Source organism: Accipiter gentilis, chromosome 10 (genome assembly GCF_929443795.1).
Source record: "Accipiter gentilis chromosome 10, bAccGen1.1, whole genome shotgun sequence".
NCBI classification, from domain to species: Eukaryota; Metazoa; Chordata; class Aves; order Accipitriformes; family Accipitridae; genus Astur; species Astur gentilis.
In genome coordinates, this window is record NC_064889.1 from 39825096 (window position 1) to 39847357 (window position 22262).

At 67.8% G+C, this 22262-nt stretch overlaps 1 protein-coding gene across 7 annotated transcripts in view; it reads left to right on the top strand.

Moving 5' to 3' along the window:
• AATK (apoptosis associated tyrosine kinase) overlaps positions 1–22262 on the top strand; it is a 28531-nt gene that overhangs the window by 174 nt on the left and 6095 nt on the right. Inside the window, exons 1-14 of one of the 7 annotated variants that reach the window (XM_049812029.1) lie at positions 8506–8599; positions 11570–11703; positions 12768–12909; positions 13772–13851; positions 13991–14109; positions 14641–14728; positions 14933–15066; positions 15816–15900; positions 16601–16722; positions 16908–17057; positions 17162–20321; positions 20474–20621; positions 20694–20942; positions 21136–22058. In XM_049812029.1, coding sequence (XP_049667986.1) covers positions 11659–11703; positions 12768–12909; positions 13772–13851; positions 13991–14109; positions 14641–14728; positions 14933–15066; positions 15816–15900; positions 16601–16722; positions 16908–17057; positions 17162–20321; positions 20474–20621; positions 20694–20942; positions 21136–21164 — 4551 coding nt within the window. In that variant the 5' untranslated portion in view covers positions 8506–8599; positions 11570–11658 and the 3' untranslated portion in view covers positions 21165–22058. Of the gene's footprint in view, positions 1–8505; positions 8600–11569; positions 11704–12274; positions 12529–12722; positions 12910–13499; positions 13685–13771; positions 13852–13990; positions 14110–14640; positions 14729–14932; positions 15067–15815; positions 15901–16600; positions 16723–16907; positions 17058–17161; positions 20322–20473; positions 20622–20693; positions 20943–21135; positions 22059–22262 lie in introns of those variants that run through there. The other 6 variants (XR_007507463.1, XM_049812025.1, XM_049812026.1 and 3 more) reach the window with 6 other exon arrangements.

Here is a 22262-nt window from a genome sequence, read left to right on the forward strand (position 1 = left end):
GCCGCATCCCAACCTCCGCTCCCGGTACCCCCGGGGGGGTCCCTCCCGGGCAGCACCACACACACCCACCCCCCCCCCCCGACCCCCCGAGCCCCGTCCCCGGTTCAACCCCGCACCGCCGACCGGCACCGGGAGCGAAGCATCCATCCCCTTCGCCTTCATCGCCGTGAAATGTCACTCGGTGGGCTGCCGGCTCTGCCGACCGCACCGGACCCGCACCGGACCCGCACCCGCCGCGTTCGGCCGCGCTGGGACACGTCGGTGCGGCGGCGGGAACCGCTGCCGCAACCGGGCGGCGTTTTGTTCCCCCGGGGCTGGAGCTTGCGGAGGAATCCCGGGGGTCGCGCTGCCTCTGAAGGCATCTCTGGGATTGAAATGGAATAATACCGACAGGGATAATGGTGATGGGGAGAGGGAGGAAGATGGTGCCGGGGACGGAGCCCCCGGCTGCCTGGGACGCCCGCCCGCCGGCTGGGGGGCTCGGCGGTCGCCCCTGGGGCTGGGAGAGCCGGCGGGGGCTCGGCGAGGCGTCGGGGGACGGGGAGCGGGCGTTTTGGGGCGCAGGCTGTTATGTAAGGCGCCGTGTTACGGCCTCGGCCGCGTCGCAGCTGCGGGAAGATGCTGCAGACGCGGGAGCAGAGCAGGGGCTGGCTTTTGTGTGTGTGCGTGTTTTGGGGCTGCTGCGGCAGCAGCCTCCCCCCCTCTCCGCTGCCTTTCGCTCCGCGGCTGCCAAACGCCGGCAGCCGCCTCTCGGCCTCGCGTCCCTCCCGGTGCGGCGATGGCACCGGCGCAGGGCATCGAGAACCCCTCGTGCGCGGGACCCGCGGCCCGCTGAGCAGCCGCCGAGGCGGGAAGCCCTGGCGAGGCGTGGGACTGTCCGGCGGGGCTGGCGGTGTGCTCGGCACCGGCTCTTTGTTTACCAAACCGGGGAAAACGCGTCTCAGGGTCCGGCAGCCAAGCGTCGGTGCTGCGGCTCCCGTGCCTCTCCCGTCGCCTCCTCCATCACCGCGAAGGAGGCGAAGTGTTGACCGTGCCGGACGCGGGGTGGTGGCGGAGGCTCTGGCTGGTGGTGCCGGGCTCCTGCATCCTTCCCGGCCGGGTTCCTGGTCCCTCCTTCCTTCACAGCACGCTGCTCCCGCTCCCCTGGCCCTGGCCCTGGCGGCTGTGGACGGTCTGAATCCGTGGAGGGATTTAAAAACAAACCGTGCCAGGATTCACCAAACCGCGTCCCCGTTGCCGGAGACTTTGTTCCCAGCCTGCTTGGCATTGATTTCTGTTCAGGAGGAAACCTCTTTATTTGCATCTAAAATGCAGTAGCGCTGGGAACGGAGCCGTGTTTTCTGTCCTCAGCCTCCCCGTGTGATATTTCTCTGGGTTTTCGTGAGGTGCCCCATTTGCTGTGCTAATCCCGTCAACCTGGGGATTTGCAGGGCATGTTTGATTTAAAAATCCTTCTGCAAGAAGGTTTCCATCGCTGCCGGTCGCCGTGCTGCCGCGCGCCTGGGCCCAGAGCTCGGCCGTCGCCGTATGGCTGCCACCCACAGCTACTGGCAGGGAGAGGAATTAAAGAGGGGAACAAACCGTGTTCTCTGTTTCATGGCTTTGTTGATTTTGTCCATTTGGCAGCACCTCCTGCCTGCACAGCATCGCCGGCCACCCGCGCCAGCCTGGTTTCCCTGGGGTTTGCTTGTTGCCAGTGTGGAAGCGCTTTGCATGGCACGGTGGCACCGCGACACTGCGACCGGGGTCCGGGCCGGGCGTGGGGGCTCTGGCACAAAGGGGAGCAAAGACACTCCTGGCCCCGTGTCCCCGTGTTCCTCAGAGAGGGACGGTGGGAAGCTGCAGCGGCCGGGGCAGGGCCGTGGGCTGAGCCGGCCGCGGGGAACGGTGACGGCGGTGTCACCTGGAGGTGGAGGTGCCGAGGGGACGCGCTGACAGCAGCAGCCCGGGCTCTGGCCTCACCTTCTGTTTGCAGTGAGGCTGCTTGGCTCAACTGTCGGATGCGCCCATGCCAGGCTGTGCCGGCTGCCCGGGCCGGCATGCACCGCGTGGGGGGATGCATTCACTCCCAGCGCCGGGGGCTTCGGAGAGGGGTCTCAGCCCGGTGGCCTCATGGTTCCCGTCTTGCTTCGCCCACCCACAGGCCAGACCCAGAGGTGCTCCCGTGTGGTGCACGGAGCGCTGGAGCTACCGGCAAAACACCGAACGCCCTGCCAGCGCCATGCCGCCTGCCCCAACCTGTAGCCTGGATCTTCTGGGGTTTCCCATGGGAATTCGGTGCACTGGGCAGAAGTGCCACGTCCCCTGTGTCACCCGAGCAGTGGTTTGCTTTGGGGTCAACAGCACCCTGTCCTCTCACAGTGAAGGTGACGACAGCTGCTTGGGGGCACGAGGACGTCTCTGTTGTTGGGGGAAAAGCCCGCTCCCCTCCTCGCCCCGCTGCCTGCCCTGCCTGCCCCAGCTGCCCTTCCTGCTCCCTGCCTGCACTTCCCCGTCTCAGACCCAAGAGCACGTTTTGAAATCGTGAGAAACATCCTCTCTCCCCCACCTATTTCTTCTTCCCCTTTTTTTCCTCCCTTTGGCCACTCCGGCCTTTCACCCCATCCCGTGGCGGCCGGCGAGGTGTTGCTGGCCGCGGAGTTGCTGCTCCCCGTTTCAGCCGCGGGACCCTGCTCCTGGACCCTGCAGTCTGGGGGGGTTGTGTGCCAGGACAGTGTGCCTGCGCCGGGGTCAGCCGGGGCTCGAGGTGCTGGGTGGAGATGGGGGGGCTAAGGCTTAGGGAGTGCAGGGGTTCCCCCCAGCTCGGTGCTTTCGGTCCCAGCTGGCACATGCTGCCGTCCACTGCCCCAGGCCACATGGCAGCAACAGCTCGGTGAGTGCTGGTGCTCCACGTCCGGCATCACCATCCACTGCTGGCACAAGGATGGGAGAAGACTTGGGGGTCTGCAGCGGCAAAGGGGCCATAGTGCCCAGGAGGACCCTGGCAGCCCAAACCCAGGGCTGGGCACCCCCTGCGCTCCCATCCTGGCACCAACCGTGCCGCTGGCTGCCGGCGATGCTGGGGGAGGACGGAGGGAAAGTGCCGCTGGGGCTGGACGCAAAGGGGGCTTTGGGGCAGGGAGGTGGGAGCTCCTCGGGCAGGAGATGAAAGTGGCTGCTACAGGGAGGTGTAACGTCCTGCACAGCCGGGGCAGCGCCGTGGCCGGCGTCCCATCTCGCCACACGTTTCCCACGAGGGGACGGTGCGCGGGAGGTGCCAGCGGCGCAGGGCCCGTCCATCTGTCCGGGCTGGCGGGCAGCAGGAGCCGGGCACGCAGACGGGGGGGGTGAGTCCCAGTGCCTGCAGGGATGCCAAGGGTGGGCAGCGGTGGGGTGGCACTCCATGAGCCCCCTGCCCCGGCACAGCCTGGCAGCTGGGCTGCCGCGGGAAATGGCGTTGGCGCAGCGCTGCAGTGCAGCAGGGCAGCTGGGCCCTGCTTGGCAGGGGGGGGAATGGATCCAGGCAGCCGGCAGCGCCGCTCCCCCGGGGGTACCGCTTTGCTCCCCCCTTCTCCCCTCCTTCCCTCCCTCTGCGTGCCGCTCCCGCCCCGCTCCCCCGCCCCGCGCACACGGGCGATTGCGTTCTGGATGGCGATACGGATCCCTGTCAAAGCCAATTAGGAGAAATTAATATGCCGGGGTTGAAAGGGCTCCGCGCTTCGGGGCGGGGGGGGGGGGGGAGCGGGCTGTGACTCACGGGCTCCCTGCCCGGCACTCCCGGCCCTCCATGGGATGCCATGTGCCAGAGCGGCCCACGGGGTTCTGCCCGCTCCGGCACCGCGTGCTCCCGGCCGGAGCGGGGCTCCGATGCCAGCGCACCTCGGCCCACGCCTTGCCGCCCTGGCAACAACTGGGGGCTGTGGGGCAGAAATGGCACTGCCAAGGTGCTGCCTGGCTCGGGGCTGCGACGGGGGGGCTGCGCCGTGCACCTGCGTGCGTGGCCACATCCCATCTGCTGGCACGAGGGGTCTGCATTTAGCTGGGGGTCTGCATTTAGCTGGGGGTCTGCCTGGTCCTGGCCGCCTGTGGCCAGGGCAGGTAGAGCGGGCGACTCGTGCTTCCCAGGTTTTGCCTCATGCGTGTTAGGCTGCCTTGCCATCCCGCTAGTTCCCTGGGCTGGAAAATCTGCTCCAGGTCAGGCAGCTTGGGTCAAAGGGGCTGTTGGGCCGCTCTCGTCCCACGGCCGAGCCTGTTTCTATCCCATGCCGCACCGACTCGGCTGCCTGGGATGGAGGGAAGGAGGTCCTGGCCATGCCCTGCAGCCGCTGCTCGTCTCCGGCTGCTCCTGCCCCGGCGAACGCCCTGGCACAGGGCTTTAAATGTTGGCGTGGGCTGAGCTGAAGGGACCCTGTGGGGACCCGGTGCAGGGCACCAGGCTGGGGTAGCCGTGGGGAGGGCTGGAGGGTGACAGTGCTGGCGCGGAGAGCAGCCGAGCCGTGCTGACTCAGCGTGCCCGGTGGCAGGAAAATAAATCTCCTCTGGGCATTAATCCCCCTGACAGCCCAGGGAAGCGTCGGCGGAGCATGCTGCGCGGCCGTCTTAGCGCAATTACTGCCATAATATTGTTTGCCGTCGGCTGAGCTCTGCGAGCCGCTCCAGCCGGGCCTAATGGCCAGGGGTACGGAGGGGACGGGGGGCATCCTGGGTTGCACCGGAGCTGGTGCAGGGCTCGCGGTGGTGGTCGGAGCTGGCTGAGGGACGGAGAGGACGTGGGGCTGGAGGGTGTGGGAGGGCTCAGCGCTGGAGGAAGGGGGAGCAGGTCCAGGATTTCCTGCAGAGCCACTGTCCCCCAGCCCGGGATGAAGGCAGCGAGCGTCAGGGGGGTCCCGCTTCCCGTCCCTTCCCTTCTACCAGCCGCGGCCGGCATCCTCCTCTACAGCCTGGTGCCAGCAGCTGTGTGAAAGTGGTTTGTTTTAATTATGGGAGCGAAGGAAAATTCCAGTGTAGGCAAACGCAATAAATGGAGCAGCGCTGCCCGCCTGGCTGGGCAGGGACCGGTTCTCCCGCGAGCGCTCCCAGGCTCCCATCCTGGCTGTGCCGGGGTGTCCTGCTGCCAGGCTGCCCATCGGTGTCCGTGGCCCTTTGTCTTTCCGAAATACCTGTGAGGTTGTGTGCACCCCCCTGGCGCTCGCCCACTCCACAGGCTGTGGTGGCTGCACCCCAGGCAGGTGTTTGGGAGCAGGGCTGAGACCTGCTCCCGCCCTTGGGTCATCCCTGCCACCATCCCTACGGCAAATTAGGGTTTTTTTCCTGGGCTCCCCGGTCTGTGTGTTCCCGCGCACATTGTGTGACGGGTGATTTGGGCGCCGTGGGGATGGCGAGGGCAGGCGTGGTGCAGAGGGGTGCCGGGCTGGCTGGTGCCGAGCATCCCCCTGGTTTGTGTTCCGAGCATCCTCGACGCTGAGCCCCGCTCCCTGCCGCGCGGAGGGCTGGGGCAGTCGGGCTCTGGGCTGTGCCGGCCTGCCAGGGCTGTGGTGGGGGATGCCCTGATGGCTGCCTGTGAGCGGGGGGGGTGTCTCCCTGATGCCCACCCCGGTGAGCGGCCCCGGCAGCCGTCCCCTGGCAGGGCCATGCAGGGCCCTCGGCACATGCTGGTGCTTGGGACCGGGACTGGCCACCGCGACTTCGGCCAGCTCCCGCTCTGCCGGCACCACGGCTACAGCAGCCATGGAGCATCCCATTGCCGGCAGTCCCCCGGGTGCCCTCCGCACGCCTCACCCAATCCACCCAGACGGTGTTTGGGCACGCAGGGCTGAGACGTGCCCTCGGCTGCTGCCAGGTGCTCGGTGATCCTCGCGGTGACGGCACTGCGCGGCTCTCGGGTGTGGGGCAGGCGAGAGGGGAGCCCCCGGCTTTGCCGCCGGAGCAGCTTGAGGCTCGACAGCAGGGAGGAGAGCCCTGCGGCGGGGGGCAGACCCCCTCCGGGGCTGCTGCGGCTGTCGGACCCCATGCCCGGGTTTCTGCCTGCTCCACGGAGCATCCCCCTGCCCGCTCGCCCCTCGACCGCCTCCTGCACGGGGCCCTGCTCCTCCGCCGCTCCGCTTCGGAGCCAAAGCTTCTCGTTTCATAACGTCGCCGAGCATTTCTGATAAAAATAGGCTGCCCCGCTCCGCGCTGCTTCTCTCCCGCTGTTACGTAAATGCTGCTCTGCCGGCTGGCGAGAGCCTCGTCTTGGCCGGTGCCGCACGCTGCTGGCGGCGGGACCACGGTGCCGTGCTCACGGGCAGCCCCGGCTGCCGGCATCGCTCCCGGCACTGCTCCTGGCATGGGGCTGGAGGGGTCCCTGCCGGGGCACGGGCAGGGGAGGGGTGGATGCTCCCACTGGGTACGAAGGGCCGAGGTCGCTCCCTGTCCCTTGGGACAGTGGGTTTACCGAGATGCAGCCGTAGCATCCCTGCTGTCGTGGGAGGCTTTACAGCCCCTGATTCAGACCTGATTGAAAACACCAAGCACGAGAATTTGGTCTAAATAATCAACTGAATCTTGCTTGGCATGCTTTTTTATATATTACTGTTTTCTCAGAAAATGGAGAAAGTTGGTCGCGGTTGGGCTGTGTCGGCTGGAAACCCGGCTCTGCAGCAGGGCAGGCTTTGATGGAGGAACTTCATTTTTTGTTTCTAATCAGGCTGACACGCTTGGTGTATGCACAACAATGATGCGGCTTGGCCTGTACTTATTACAGTCCTAATTTTTATTTCATCACGTTAGAAAATGATGGATGATCTTTTTTTATTTTCCATCTAATTATTTTTTTACTGCTAATTCATCCCAAGATGATAAAACCAGAATTAAGAGACAAGAATCAATCCTTTTAAAATACTTCTGCATTGGTTAAATAAGCCCACATTAAAAGATACATAAGGAGAACAGATTAACAAGGCGTGCCTTGCATTTAAAATTAACCGATCTATTAATCACCGAGAGGTTGCCCACATGGGTCTGGCTGTTTCTGGTGGGAAAAGGTCTTCAGGGCTCGGGGGTACAGGGTGCTGCTTCCTCGCGCCCCGGTTTTGGCCGGCCACTGCGAGGGGACGCATAGCTCCCATGGCATCTTGGAGGAGGATGCTGTGGGTACCGGCTCTGTGCCGGGCTCCCGGCTGGCATTGGTGGGTAGTGCCAGCCCCGATCCTGCTCCCTGCTCCTGGCTGCTCCCGTGGCAGGAGGGATCCGGGCTCAGGGGTGCAGCAGCCAGGGCCATCCCGCTTCTTCCCCGCTGCCCAGCTTCCCGGTGCCTCAGTTTCCCTCTGGAGCTGCAGCCTGACTGCGAGGAGCAGCCTCGCGTTCGCGTGCTAAATGGCAGCGGATGGTTTCTTGCCGCCTGGATGCATGTGGGTGAGCAGAGTGCTCGTCCTGTGGGGTGTAAAATTGCTTTCCTGGAAGCTGCCCATGGACCTGGGGATTAACACGTTACCAGGGCTGTGTCTGTGCCGGGAGAGCTGCCGGCGCAGGGGAACGCTGAGCCTGTGGCTGAAGGTGCTGATGGGTCCTGTGTGTTTGGATCCTGCCCTGCACCCTGCCCGAATCCTGCCCTGCTCCCTGCCCCGCTCCCTGCCCCAAATCCTGCCCTGCACCCTGCCCGAATCCTGCCCTACTCCTGCCCTGAATCCTGCCCTGCCGCAAATCCTGCCCTGCACCCTGCCCTGCTCCTACCCTAATCCTGCCCTGCACCCTGCCACGAATCCTGCCCTGCTCCTGCCGCAAATCCTGCTCTACTCCTGCCCCAAATCCTGCCCTACTCCTGCCCCAAATCCTGCCCTGCACCCTGCCCCGCTCCTGCCCCGCTCCTGCCCCGCTCCTGCACAAAATCCTGCCCTGCTCCCTGCCCGACTCCTGCCCTGCCCCCTGCCCAACACCTGCCCTGCACCCCTGCCCGAATCCTGCCCCTCCCAGCTGGGCACCTGCTGCAGGATGCTGCAGCCTGGCCCAGGATGCTGCGCCCTGGGTTGCAGGTCCCAGCAGGTTCACGGGGGTAGGGGCCGTGGTGGGGTGGCGAAGGGGCAGGGGAAGATGTGCAGACCATGCTCCCGAGGCGGCGGAGCATCCGTTGCCTCCTGGATGGTCCTGTGAGCCCTCACCCCGCTGTGCAGTCCCGGGGTCAGCCACGCTCTGTGAATTACAGATGGGGAAACTGAGGCACGGCACTGTGGCTTGCACCGGGTCCTGCAGCAAGAGGCCAGGCTGGAGTTGGGGGGGGGGTCACGATGTGCTGTGCCCTGCAGCTTTCTGTCCCGGAGCTATCATGTGTGCTCTGCCCGGTCGGGGAGGATGCTGGGCAGCCCTGCCTGTATTCGGGTGGGTGGGCAGGAGCCAGGTGCTGCCTGCCCACGGCTGGCCCCGCACGCAGGCTTCACCCTGGGCTGGGAGCCCTGAGCTGCCGCCGGCCTCTGCGGGAGCCCCTGGCTCGTCCCTTCCGTACACGTCAGCCTCCGCTCGCCGTGCCGGGCTCCGTTCTCCGCCGGGGAAAGACGAGCGGCGGCGGCCGCAGCATCGTCCCAGCTCGCAGAGCGGCCCAGCGGCAGCGTGCCATGGCCGGCGAGGCGGCCGCAGGCACCCGGCAAACGTGAGTCAGCAAAGGCATGGCGGCCGGCAGAGCAGGCAGCGGTGGCGTGCTGCAGGGCTGGGACCCCACACCCGCCCCCCCCCAAGCTTTTTCCCATCCCTGTTAGGAACAGGCGTTCAGGGCTGCGACCTGGGCTGGGTGGGCAACGCATTAGGCTGGGGGCGCAGGCAGGGCTCTGCCAGCTGCAGGGTGAGCGGCAGCAGCTCCATGGGGTGGGAGGGCAGCGCGTGCCCCGCTGCACCCCGCTGCATCCCGCTGCACCCCACTGCATCCAGCATCCCCGGTCTCCCTCCGTTGCCATTCTGCTCCCGTTTGCCGGAGTTGGACGTGGGGCTGGGGCAGGTGCCCCCGGGGCTGGAGCTGTGGCCTCGCTGCTGCCACCGAACCCCCGCCTGTCTCCACGCCGCAGGGCTGGCCGGGGTGAGGGGTCGGTGTTACCTGACTTGCACGCAGCCGTCGGCGCGGGTGGGTCGCTGGCCCAGGCTGGCCCTGGGTGCTGGGGGCTGCCTGAGTGATGCAGCAGTTCCTGCTGGCCAGGCTGGAGGATGCACCGAGTTGGCCGTTCTCAGCCTGACCCCCAGTGGTGAGGCCGGCTCCGCAGGAGTGGGTTTTTTTTTGGGGGGGGGTAGTGCTGCAGACCTGCAGCTGGAAGAGTCCCATGGGACCCCCACAGCTGGGGTGGGGGGTGTGTGATGGTGCCAGGCAGGGCTGCGCAGTGGTCCCAGTCCTCCTGCGGAGGTCACTCCCCCACACCTACCCCAGCCTGGTGCCTGTACCGGTGTGGTGTGCAGGGCTCAGCCGTGGGGTGCTGCTCCCCCTGCCCCACCAGCGCTGCCACCATGCTTCTCCCTGCGCGGCGGTGCTCTGGCAGCTGCTGCTGCAGGTGCATTTGACCTGGTTTTGGGAGCATTTGGCCTCTGAAATGATGCCACATTTCCCATCGCCATACTGAATGCCTGTGCTGCGGTTATGGGGAAGGGCAGCGCTTGCTTGCCTGGGCAGCTGGACAGTGGCAGTGGGTCACGGTGGTGGTGGTGCCCCTGCCCCAGCGCGGGACCCTGCCCAGGCTGGGCTGGTCAGAGCTCCCGGGTCACCGGTTGCGCAGATGGGGAAACTGAGGCAGGACCGGCCGGACCTCACCGGCCCGTTGGTTTGCACAGTGGTTTGTTTGCAAAGCTCCAGTTCCCGAGCCGCGGCCGAGGGGCGGCTCAGCTGACGGTCCCTGTTGGAAAAGCTTCTGTCGCTGCGCTCTGCTCCCCGTCGACGTTCAAAAGGCTCTTTTCAGTGAGTCATTTTCTCTCTTGCTGTCCCACTATCCAGGGAAAATGGTGACATTCGCGGTACAAAGTGTGTTCACCATGGAAACCAACTGAAAGGAGGGGGAACGCCACCCCCTGCTCCTCCCAGATTCGGCTTTGCATCCACGAGCCTTAGAAGATGGCTCTTGAGCTCCTTCGCAAGCACCAGCAAAGAGTTTGCCGTGGCCCAGGCTACGCCAAAGCACATGGGGCCGGTGCATCCGCTCACCACCGTGCCGGGAGCCAGGGTGCTCCATGCCCGTGCCGGGCAGTGCCTGGGAGCAGCCGTGCGCTGCCAGCTCCCGCCGGGGCGGCAAGACCTTTCCCCAGACCCTCTGTGCCCTTCAGGTGCTTTTCTCAAGGACACACAGGAGCTGGCAGCACGGCGTTGAGCCCCGGTGTGGGCGGCAGCAGAGGGACGGCGTGGTTGGGGCACGCGGCCGGTGATGGGTCAATACGCCGTGGTCCATGTGCAGGAGCCGCGCTTGCGCCATGAGCATCCCCGAGGGGCTCGGCACCGCGCTCGGTGGCCTGGGGAGGGACCGCGGCACTGGACGGGGGTTTGGGCCAGGGGGGTATGGCTGAGCGGGGCCGTGGGTTAGGGCACCCCAATGTCCCGCGGGGAAGGCACCGTGCTGGGCACCGCGGGGCTGCGTGCGGGTCCCCGGCGAGGCCGGTTCCGCTGGCAGCACCGTGGTCTTCCGGCTTCCTCCCACCACAATCGCCCCGGTTGTTCGGGCAGGCTCTGGGCAGAATAGTAATGTGGCAGCTGCAGCTGGCGGCAGGGGCCTGGCAGGGACGGGCAGCTGGGCCGCGATCGCCACCGCCACCACCGTGGTCCCTGCCGCCCCAAGGGGACACGGCGCAGGCTGGAGCGGGGTGAGCTGGTGCCCGGCCGGAGCAGCCGTGTCCCCATCCCCATGGCCTGCGGTCTGGAGCCGGTGCGGGGCTCAGGGACAGGAGCTGCGGTTTGCCCGGCGGTGCTTGCACGTGGGACGGTTTGGGGCAGAGGCAGGGCTGTCGGTGTCAGGAGGAGCTGGGTCTGCTCTGTGCTGGGCTGGGGGCTCCCGGCAGCACTGGCAGGTCTCCGGCAGACCCTTCCCTTGGGGGATCTCATCTCCGAGCTCCATGGATGGGACAGGGCAGGAGATGGCTCTGCCTGGGCACTGGGGACCATTTTCCATCCTCCCGGCTCCTTGCAGGCACAGCATCCAGCCAGCCTCAGGATGCCGCCTCGACCGTGGCTGCTGCCACGGTTGCCGTATCCACCAAAGGGCAAACCCTGGGGCCGCAGCTTGGCTGGGCAGGGGCGCGTGGAACCCCTGGGCCCATGCAACCCCTCTCCGTGTGGTGTCATTGCCACCCTGCATCCATGGGGACAGGACCCCTGTCCCGCTCCGTGCAGGCTGCTGGCAGGGTCCTGCCTCGGCTCTGGGGTCCCTCCTGGGCTCCCCACCCGTCCTGGGCACAAGCTGAGCCAGCAAAGGGGGCACAGCGGTGCTGGGACCCCCGCTCCCCCTGAGTGCTCCCTGCCAAAGCCTCCCTGAGCCCCAATGTGCCCCTGCATCCTGTGACCCCCCCACCCAGGCAGGACCCTACGACACAGCCTCATCCCTCCCCGGTCCCCCCCCCTGCTCCCTGCCCTGAGCCCGTGCCCCTCCTGTCCCTACAGACGGCACCCCCCTTAGCGAGCTCTCCTGGTCCTCCTCGCTGGCCGTTGTGGCTGTTTCCTTCTCGGGGCTCTTCACCTTCATCTTCCTCATGTTGGCCTGCCTGTGCTGCAAGAAGGGGGACATCGGCTTCAAGGTGAGCTGGGGGCGCAGGGACACGCAGGGCAGGGGTATCCCTGGGCCAGGCTTGCCCAGGGACCTGGGGCAGCAGGGGGGCTTCTCCTGGGAGCCCAGTGAAGGACGGAGGCACCCGGAGGATCCCGGTGCAGGATCCCCCGCTCCTGCCAGGGCCAGCCCCAGCACCAGTGCAGGATGTGTTCCGGCTCAGGATAGCTTTGCTCAGGGGGATCTCAGCCCCCTCTGCCTGCCAGGGTGCTGCCAGGTCTCAGCATCACTGTGGGTCATATCCTGACCCAGCCAAGCTCCCTACTCTTCAGAGCCTGGATCCGCGGGGCTCAGCATCTCTGCGGGACGTATCCTGACCCCATCCAGGCTCCTGGCTCTGTGCAGGGCCAGGCCACGGCATGGTTAAGGGCCGCAGCGGTCCCACCCGCACGCCCCCGGGGGTGGGAGGCACCCTGACCTCACAGGCACAGAATGTGCCGAGAAACGTTTTTTTTCTCTAATTGCTGGGATTTTTGTGGAGGCTTGCGGCGCCTGCTGCGGGAGGGGGTCAGGCAGAGGGGGGGGACACGCGGGGCCATTGTGTAACCATCCCACACCGGCCGCGGCACCTCGCCGTGCCGGAGGGGAACAATGAGTCCCCCCGTGCCCCCGCACCCGTTATATAGGGGTGCACGGCCGGGGCCGGCCACTGCCCATGTCCGGCGGGTCGTGGCACATGGCGCACGGCGAGGCAGCACCATGAGGCAGGGCTGGGCAGGGCGAGATGCTCACCATCGCCTACCTGCTCACCCGGGCGGCTTTCGGGAGCCGAGGGCTGGCCAGATGGCGCAGCCAGGTAATGGGATGGGGTGGTGGGGAGTGGGTGCCTGTCCAGGTGGTGGTGGTGGTGGTGGTGGGGGGGGTCCGCTGTCAGGGTGCAGACCAGGTTGTGTCCTTGGGAGGGTGTGATTTTGGGGTCCCCGTGCCTGGGGTGGCGGGCAGAGGGGCGCGCGGGGCAGGTTGCCGGCAGTGGGGAACCCGCAGGGTCAGTTGTCTCTGCTCGGTGTGTGCCCCCCCACGTGCCCCCCGGCCCAGGAGTTTGAGAACGCCGAGGGGGACGACTACGTGACGGAGCTCTCGGCCCAGGGCTCGCCAGCCCCCCAGCATGGCCCCGAGGTCTACGTCCTGCCCCTCACCAAGGTCTCCCTGCCCATGGCCAAGCAGCCCGGGCGCTCAGGTAAGCCATGCAGGACCCCCGAGCACCGCGGTTGGGGGTCCCGTATCACCGTGCGGCGGGCTGAGGTAGGGGCGGTGGGTCTCCCCTGCTAAGGAGGGACGGCTTCAGCAGAGCCCCGGCTCTGGCAGGAGCAGCTCCTGGGCCGGGGACAGGCAGCCGAGGTCCCCAGGGAATGCTGCCGCTGTCCCTCTGTGCAAGGGTCTCCGGTGGTCTGTCCCCAGCCATGTGCATGGCACCATCCTGGGGGAGCAGCGTGCACCTCGCTGGGGTGGGACAGGACCCGGGCACCCCGAACTGTGACACCCGTTAGCCCCGGTCCTGCGTAAACAAGCCCGCGAGTGGGAGAGGAATGTGGGGGGTGCCTGGCCGCGGCCCCCTCCCGCCCAGCATCGCTCCCCAGCCTGGAGAATGGCAGCAGTGTGGCGGGGCCGGCGCGGTGCGAGGCGGCGCGGCACAGCCCAACAATGGCCCCATTGCTGCCCGCCCTTGGCATGGGTGTCCGAGGGGCAGGACCCGGGAAGGAGCTAAATGCCAGAGCTCCCACTGGGCTTGGCTTTGCTCTCCCTGGGCCCTGGGGAGGAGAAGGGGCAGGGAGCCAGCTCGCCACCACCGCCCGGTTTGGGGACACCGGTACCCCACATCCCCCGGCAGGCGTGGCTGCGGAAGGATGCCAGGACGGGAGGATGCCCTGGCTGCAGGGTGCCTGGGGATGGCTGCTGTCGGGGATGCTCCGGAGCCCCCCGGGGCGATGCAGGGCCTGGCACCAAGCGGCACGGTGGGGATGCCAGGGTTCGGCCGGGACTGGCGGGTAACGCAGGCAGGCTGGGCGGGCGCGCAGGCAGCTGGATGTGCTCTGTTACAGTGCAGCTCCTCAAGTCGGCGGACCTGGGGCGGCAGAGCCTGCTCTACCTGAAGGAGATCGGGCACGGCTGGTTCGGCAAGGTGAGCGGCAGGGGCAGGGTCCCCCGGGGATACCCCGATGGGACACTGGCCGAGGGGCCGGGGCTGTGCGAGACGGTGTTTGGGGTGAGGAGGGGGTGCACGGTGAGGACGGAGGGGACGAGCCTGTCCCTTGCCCCAGGTGTTCCTGGGGGAGGTGAACTCGGGCATCAGCAGCACCCAGGTGGTGGTGAAGGAGCTGAAGGCGAGCGCCAGCGTGCAGGACCAGATGCAGTTCCTGGAGGAAGCGCAGCCCTACAGGTACAGCTGGGGTCACTCCGCCGTGCTGCTGCTGCACCGGGCACAGCCAGGACGGGGGATGCTGGTGGATGGCGCCTGGTCCCCTCCGTGCCATTTTCGGCTGCCGAGCAGAGCTGGAGCTGCCCCATGGAGGTGCCCAGCCGAGCTCTCCGGGCAGCACGGCTCTGTCCCGGCCCCGCTGTCCATCTGCCTGGGGCTCATTGCGGCAGAATGAGGGCTGTGCTGGGAGCCGCTGGCCGTGGCGCGGGGGCAGCGCAGCGGGCTGTGGTGAGGTCATGGGCAGAGTGGGGCCGAGGGGGAGGCAGGGAGCTGCTCCCTGCCCCAGCAGAGCTGAACAAATGTCCCTTTGTAGCATGTCCTGGGGTGCTGGGACGTGCTGGTACCCGCTCCCGGCGCTCCCGGCAGTCCCCGCGCTGGCTCCCAGCGCAGCAGCAGAGGAGGCAGGGAGACGGTTCCCCAGGGGCTGCCACTGTTCCCCCAGCCCCAGCCGGCTGTGATGCCAACATGCCCCCGTTGCTTTGCCCCGCACAGGGCTCTCCAGCACACCAACCTCCTGCAGTGCCTGGCCCAGTGCGCCGAAGTCACCCCGTACCTGCTGGTGATGGAGTTCTGCCCGCTGGTGAGTCCCGTGCATCCCCCTCTGTCCCATCCCGCTCCCTGTGGAGCTGCTGTGGGGCTGGGAAGCAAGGTCTGGTCGTGCGGTACCACGGAGGGGATGGCCGGGCTGCAGGCAGGGTGCGTGGCAGTGCTCTGCCTTGCTGGGCACGGCTGAGCCCCCGGTGAGCCAAGTGCCGGGGAGGGTGACAGTGGCACTGCCCTGCAGGGTGACCTGAAGGGGTACCTGCGGAGCTGCCGGGGGGCCGAGGCCATGACCCCAGACCCGCTGACCCTGCAGAGGATGGCGTGCGAGGTGGCCTGCGGTGTCCTGCACCTGCACAGGAACAACTACATCCACAGGTAGGCTGGCCTGGTGCCCCGGGGTGGGGGGGATGCTGGGGAGGAGTCGGGGGGGGGTTTGGATGTGTGGGGACCCCAGGATGCCGGCGTTCCCGCCCCACCGCTGCTCCTCCTGCCCAACAATATCCTGGTGCTGAGTGAGTTGCAGACAGAGACTCCAGCATCAGTGATTTTGTTGAGGAGGGGGGTGCGCTGCCATCGGGGGCCACCGGACCTTCCCCACCCAAGCCAGGCTCTGCAGGTGGGTCCCCATCAGGGTGCCCCGTGCTGTGGTTGGGGGGACATGGGTTTCCCGGCTGTGCCGGAGAAGGACTTTCCTATGAGCATCCCGGCCTCGGTGGGCCCTGCCAAACTGCAGGGGGGGGGTCTCGTGTGTGCCCCATCTGCGTGACCCCTCCAGGGCTGAAGCAGCCGCCCAGGAGCCCGGCCCCATGCCAGGGCTCACGTTGCCTGGGGACACCCGCTTTCTGCTTGGCTCAGCGCGTGATGGATGGACGGACGGACGGAGGCGCAGCTGGAGCCGCGCAGGCATTCCTGCTGTGCATTTGGTGGCTGGTTATCGGCACGCCCAGTGTTCAGCAGTGAGACCGCTGGCCCCGCCGCCGCACGGCCGTCCTGCTCCCACCACCAGCCCGCCGGCTGCGGCGCTGCCCGGAGGGTCCGCAAGCATAGACCCTTGGCCCCCCGGGTGGTGGGTGCCCCTCCTGCCCCTCGTGGCGGTGGTGACAGCACCGGGGTTTGCTTGGCAGCGACCTGGCCCTGCGGAATTGCCTGCTCACCGCCGACCTGACAGTCAAGATTGGAGACTATGGGCTCTCGCACTGCAAGTACAAAGTAAGGCTGGTTTGGGGGACGAGGGGGCTGGGGGCTGCATGCTGGGACCCTGCAGCACACACACACACAGACACACACTGCACCGAGCCCTGCAGCCCCCCTCCACACACACATCTCCCCTCCCTAGGGGTGCCGGGGCAGCCCCCTGGGCTTTGCTGGGTCAGTGGGGGGGGTGCTGGCCAGTAGACCACCCTGTGATGGACTCTCTGTGCCCTGGGACCAAGCTGCCACCCCCAGGCTTGTCCCACTGGGCCGGCAGCTCCCCCCCCTGAGCACCAAGAGGGGGTTTTCTCCCACACATCAGCCTGGGGGCTGTCCGTCTGTCCTGCCTGCTTTCGGCTGCCCATGACTCCCGGCAAGGCTGAGATTGCAGGGCTGGGGCCAGGGAGTGGAGGGGGGGCGGCGGGAGGAGGCTGTGGGGCTGGAGGGGGCTCAGGATGGGGAGATGGGGGGAGCAGGCGGAGGGGAGGAAGGATGCACTGGGAGGCAGAAAGGAGAGGTGAGTGCCAGGAGGAGCAGAGGATGGGGCTGGGGCGAAGGGAGCAGAGCACGTGCTGGGGGGGGGGGAATCAGGGACCTGGGGTGCAGCGATGGGTGGCTGGGGGTGGCGGGGCTGGGGACAGCTCTTGCCGCGGTGTCGCCAGTCCTTTACGCGTAGGTTTGACGTTCTCTTCTCGTACTGACCCTGCATACTTGGCAGGACGACTACTTTGTGACTGCCGACCAGCTGTGGGTGCCGCTGCGCTGGATCGCACCCGAGCTCATCGACGAAGTGCACGGCAACCTGCTCATCGTGGACCAGACCAAGTCCAGCAACGTCTGGTGAGCAGGGTCTGGGGGGGGGAAAGGGGGCTGCTGCCAGGCATGGCACAGGCTGGTGGCCGGAGGACGGAGAAGGCACGAGGGCAGCCTCAGTGGGATGCATCAGGGTGGCTCGTTTTTGGGGTTGCCGGTCGGTAGCGGGGTGGGGGTCTCCCCGTGCCCCCAGCATCCCGCCCTGCCTGCAGGTCGCTGGGCGTCACCATCTGGGAGCTGTTTGAGCTGGGCAGCCAACCCTACGACCACTACTCTGACCGGCAAGTGCTCGCCTATGCCATCAAGGAGCAGCAGCTCAAGCTGCCCAAGCCCCAGCTGAAGCTCTCGCTGTCAGAGCGCTGGTGAGGACCCGGGCCGGGCTGCGGCCGCATCCTGCCCCCTCCCTCTCCCCGTCCCCAGGCGGGCAGGGGGGGCCGGGGCTGACCCTCGCCCCTCGCCGCGGCAGGTACGAGGTGATGCAGTTCTGCTGGCTGCAGCCGGAACAGCGACCGACGGCGGAGGAGGTGCACCTCCTGCTCTCCTACCTCTGCGCCAAAGGGGCGACGGAAGCGGAGGAGGAGTTCGAGAAGCGCTGGAACTCCATGAAGCCCAACGGCAGCGCCAGCGCCAGCCACCACGGCCCCGAGCTCTCTTCCTTCCCGCTGCTGGAGCAGTTCTCGGCCGACGGCTTCCCCTCGGACGGAGACGACATCCTCACCGTCATGGAGACCAGCCACGGCCTCAATTTCGAGTACAAGTGGGAGCACACCAAGACCGAGCACTTCCAGGCACCCCTGGGGTCCCTGAGCCCCAGCAGCGCTGCCCGCTACCACGACCTCTACTACCCGGCCACGACCGCGGGGCGCCTGAGTTTGGGGGTCTCGCCCTCCTGCTATGAGTGCAAGCCGCCGGGCTGCCCTGGCCTGCCGGCGCCCGGCGTGGTGCCCATCCTGGGCGCCCACAGCCCCTCGCTCGGCAGCGAGTACTACATCCGCATCGAGGGGCCCGGCGAGGGCAGCGCCGAGCTGGACTACGCCATGTGCGCCTACAGCCCCGCGGGCGAGCGGGGGTCCCCGCACCCCCCATCCTGCTGGAGAGCCCAAGGTGCCCGGAGCGGCAGCACCTACGACTCCGACAGCAGCCCCACCGTCTCCCTCAGCATGGAGCCGCTGCTGGGCCACACGCCGGCGGGCGAGGGCTCCTGGGAGTGCGCCGAATACTACCCCTACCCCTGCCCAGGGCAGGAGCCGCGGGGCTACGAGCCGTCCCCCAGCCACGGGGCCGAGGGGTACCTGCTGGAGGAGGAGCCCGCCCAGCCGGGCAGCCAGGACTGGCCCATCCCCGGCTTCCAGCCCAGCATCTTCGCCGACCCGCTGGGCGTCTCGCCGTCGGTGAACTGCGCCTACAGCCCCCGGGGTTACGGGGAGCCGCAGGCAGCCCCCCCGGGCGGGCGACCGCCGGGGCAGAGCAGGGCCCGGCCGGACTGCGTGGCGCTGGAGCTGGGCGACGACAGCCCCCCCGGTGCCCCCCGCCCGCACGGCGCGAGCCCCCCGGCTCAGCGGCATCCCTGGGCCTCCAACAGCTCCTCCAACAACAACATCGGCAGCGGCAGCCCGGCGTCCCGCGAGCCCCCGGCCGGCGACAGCTGGTGCTACCGCCGCATGATCACCTTCCGTGGGCTGATGGCCAAGCCGCTGGGCACCGTGCCGCGTGGCCAGCCCCAGCTCGGGGGGTCTCCGCCGGGCCACGACTTCCGTCACCCGCGGCAGGATCAGCCCGCCGGCACGGCTGGCGGCTCCTCCTCCCCGTACCGCTCGCCCTCCCTGCGGCGCCAGGCCTGGCACGGCCGTGACTCATCAACCTCTGGCCGCTCGCAGGCGGCGGCACTGGCTGGCAGCCCCGGCATGCCGTGGGGCCCCGGTACGGCTCCGCCAGCCGGAGCGGGGGCCCAGCACGATGCCTGCCCGGACGAGAGCGTGGAGGGGAGCAGCCCTGCCCACAGCCCGCTGCCCCGTGCCGTGGCTCCACCGGGGCTGGGGGAGGCCGCCCCCGTGGCCGGCACGGCAGCCCCGAACCCCGGCCCCCCCGCGGAGCCCAGCCTAGACGGCGCCCAGCCCGTGCTGGAGGCCTCCGAGGCGCCAGCGCCCGGGGAAGCTGTCGCCGAGAGCGGCGCGTGTGCTGCCGGCGATGCGGACCAGACGCCGGACAAGACCTTCTCCAGCACCAGCTTCCCCAGCGCAGACGAGGGGAGCGACGAGGACACGGCGGAGCTGACCTCCGGCGTCTTCACCGACTTCTCCGGGGACTACATGGAGCGGGTGGAGGCAGCCCCGGCGTTCAAGTCCCTGCAGAAGCAGGTGGGGACGCCGGACTCCCTGGAGTCGCTGGACATCCCCTCCACAGCCAGCTCCTGCGAGGTCTTCAGTCCCACCGCCTTCATGCCCGCCGGCCAGCCCAAGGCCCTCGACAGTGGCTATGACACCGAGAATAACGAGTCCCCCGAGTTTGTCCTCAAGGAACCCCACGAGCCCCGAGAGCCTGAGGCCTTCAGCCAGCTGGGGAAGCCGCCCCCGGGGCTGCCGGGGGATGAGGGCGAGGGTTCGGCCCCCGAAACGCAGCTCTCCGCCTCCCTCGGGTCCGAGCTGCACGGCCTTGCCGAGAAGAACCCCTACCGCGACTCTGCCTACTTCTCCGACTACGACGCCGAGGCCGAGCGCGGCCCCAAGGACGAGGAGGACAGCGACGGGTCCCGGACCCCAGAGGGGGAGGAGGGTTCCCAGTCCCCTGCGCAGGACCTAGGGCGAGCCCCCGGGCCGGCAGAGGACCCGCTGCACCCCCCAGGGGCGCCCGGCAGCCCCCCGGCAGCACCCGGAGTTGCAGTGGCAGCGGACGCACCGATGGCGGGGCTTTTGGTGGGGGACTGGCGGGGGGCAGAGGACGGGAGTGCCCCGGTCGGACCCACGGGGCAGGTGCCTGGCACCGAGCAGCAACCCGCTGGCACGGGGCTGGTGCTGGGCAGCTCCCCGCGCCCCAACGGAGACGCCTGTCCCCCGGGCTCTGCGCTGCCAAAGACTTTCTTCTTGACGCCGGTGCCGGCGAGCCCCGGGGAGCCAGCGTCCATCGGAGGGACCCGCGCGTTGGAGGATGTCCCCGGACTTGGGGCAGCTGCGGCCGGGGGCGAACAGACTGTGCCCCCCGTGCCGGGGCTTGGGGAAGCAGGGCTGCCCCTGGAGGGGACCGGGGCGGGCGATGCGCCGGGGGGTCCCAGCACGCTGCTACCGGGGGACGACTCGCCCCCGGGTCTCTCCCCGCTCCCGTCCACCCGGGAGCTGCGGCCGGTCACCCCTGAGCACCGTGAAGAGCCGGAGGAGGAGGAGGAGGACACGGAGGACAGTGACGAGTCGGACGAGGAGCTGCGCTGCTACAACATCCAGGAGCAAAGCGAGGAGAGCGAGGAGGAGCCGGCGGCCGTGCCCATCGTGGTGGCCGAGAGCCAGAGCGGCAGGAACCTGCGCAGCCTCCTCAAGATGCCCAGCCTGCTCTCCGAGGCCTTCTGCGAGGATCTGGAGCGCAAGAAGAAGGCCGTCTCTTTCTACGATGATGTTACCATCTACCTCTTCGACCAGGTGGGTAGCCACAGGGTGGGCAGAGCCAGGTGCCAGGCACGGCCCCACGGCGGTTTTCGGATGCCATCCTTGTGCACGGGGACCGGTGGTGGGACCCATCCCCAGGCATGCCTCCAGCGAGGGTCCCTTCCCGCCTGTCTCCCCTTCCGCAGGAAAGCCCCACGCGGGAGCTGGCTGAGCAGAGCTTCCCGGAGCCCCCCCAGCCTTCGGGGCAGCCCCCCTCCGGTGGCAGCCCCCCCAGCCCGGCAGACAGGCTCGGCGCCTCGGACGACTCCTCGGACGGCAATGCCTCGGAAGAGAGTAAGGGGCTGGGGGGGTAACGGGGGGCAGGGGCGGCGGGCCGGGCTGGGGTGACCCCCGTGGTGGGCTCAGTCCCCTCGCTCTATGTCGCAGGCGGTGGCTTCGAGTGGGACGACGACTTTCCGCTCATGCCGGTGAAGCCGTCCCTGATGGCCTCGCTGACGGGAACGCCGGCGGAGCCCGACCCAGCCGTGCCCGCCCTGGTGCCGGTGCAGAAACAGGTGCTGCCTATCCAGTTCTCCCGGTTCACTGTCTCGCCTGCCCCGGTATCCCGGTTCTCCATCACCCACGTCTCCGACTCGGACATGGACTCCATAGGAGGTGAGTCCCAGGACCCACCACCACCCCCGGGGGTCTGGAGAGCTGCTGTCGCCCGGTTCCAGCCGCGGTGGGAGCCGGGAGTGTGTGGGACACTCTGCCCTCATCCCCCGTGGGGACGGTCACGTCCTCCGAAGGGCTGGGTGTCCCACGGGAACACTGGGACCCACTCATGCCGCCTCTCCGCTCGTTGCAGGCAGCAGCGAAGACGGCGACCGGGAGTGAGCCAGCCGGGCACGCTGGTCGGGCATTGCCCCGGTACCGGCGCGGGGCGGCAGAGGACGGCGGGGCCGGGAGCGGGAGTCCGGCCGTGGGCTCCCAGACTGCGCTCTGGATTTTTTTTTTAGACAGATTTTATCGGAAGGAGCTCGTTTGCTGCTGCGAGTGGGAGCGGGGCCAGCGCGGCCCGGGGCCAGGCGGTGGGTGACGGCCGTGCGTGCGTGTGCGTGTTCAGGTGGCTGTGTGTGTGCGTGTACAAATAGTCACATATATATATATAGACATATATATATATATAAATTATAGCATTTAAAGGGTAGTGCCCTGACCTTGCTAACATTTGCAGAGTGTTCCCCCCCCCCAGTGAAGTCCCCCCGCCTTGGCTTCTTGCCCACGTGTGCTCCCTGAGCCGGTGTTTGTCCCCGCACCCCCCGTGCCACCACCCCCCCCCCTCCACCCAGTGCCGTGCGCTTGGCCTTGCACCTCACTGCCGGTGGCCCCACACGGCGGATCGGCCCCCCCACGGCTGCCCCACGGTGTTCCCGAGCGAGGGGGTCGCCGGCTGCTGCCGCCGCTCGATGTCGCCCCAAGTGCACCCGCTCCCCGAGCCGGGGCTGCCGCCGGCTCTCGTGACCCCCACATCCAGGGTGGGAAGCATAACTTGGGGGGGGGGGGGCTGGGGAGCTCCCCCCCTCCCTTGCTTTTTGGGGAACAGTCCCGGCCCGGTGAGGGACTCCGAGGGCTGGCAGGACCCCTGCCCCGCTGCGGTGGGGAGCGGCATGGGGAGGGCTGGCGGAGGGGATCCTGGCTGCCCCCCATGTGGGGTGGCCCCCCCAGGACCCGCCAACCCGACTATTTTTGTATTTAAAGAAAAGGATAAAAAAAACCCCAACAAACCCAAACGCACCCTAAAAAACAAAACTTGCTGTCGACAGAACCCACATTGATGCGATTTTAAGTTATTGCTGCCAAAGAGACGTAAGAGTCGGGGGGGGGGGGGGGGGGGGGGGGCGTGCTCGCGGTTCTTTGTTCATTTTTTTTGTTTGTTTGTTTGTTTGGTTTTTTTTTTAATTGATTTGAGGCTTAGGATAATTGTGCAATTCC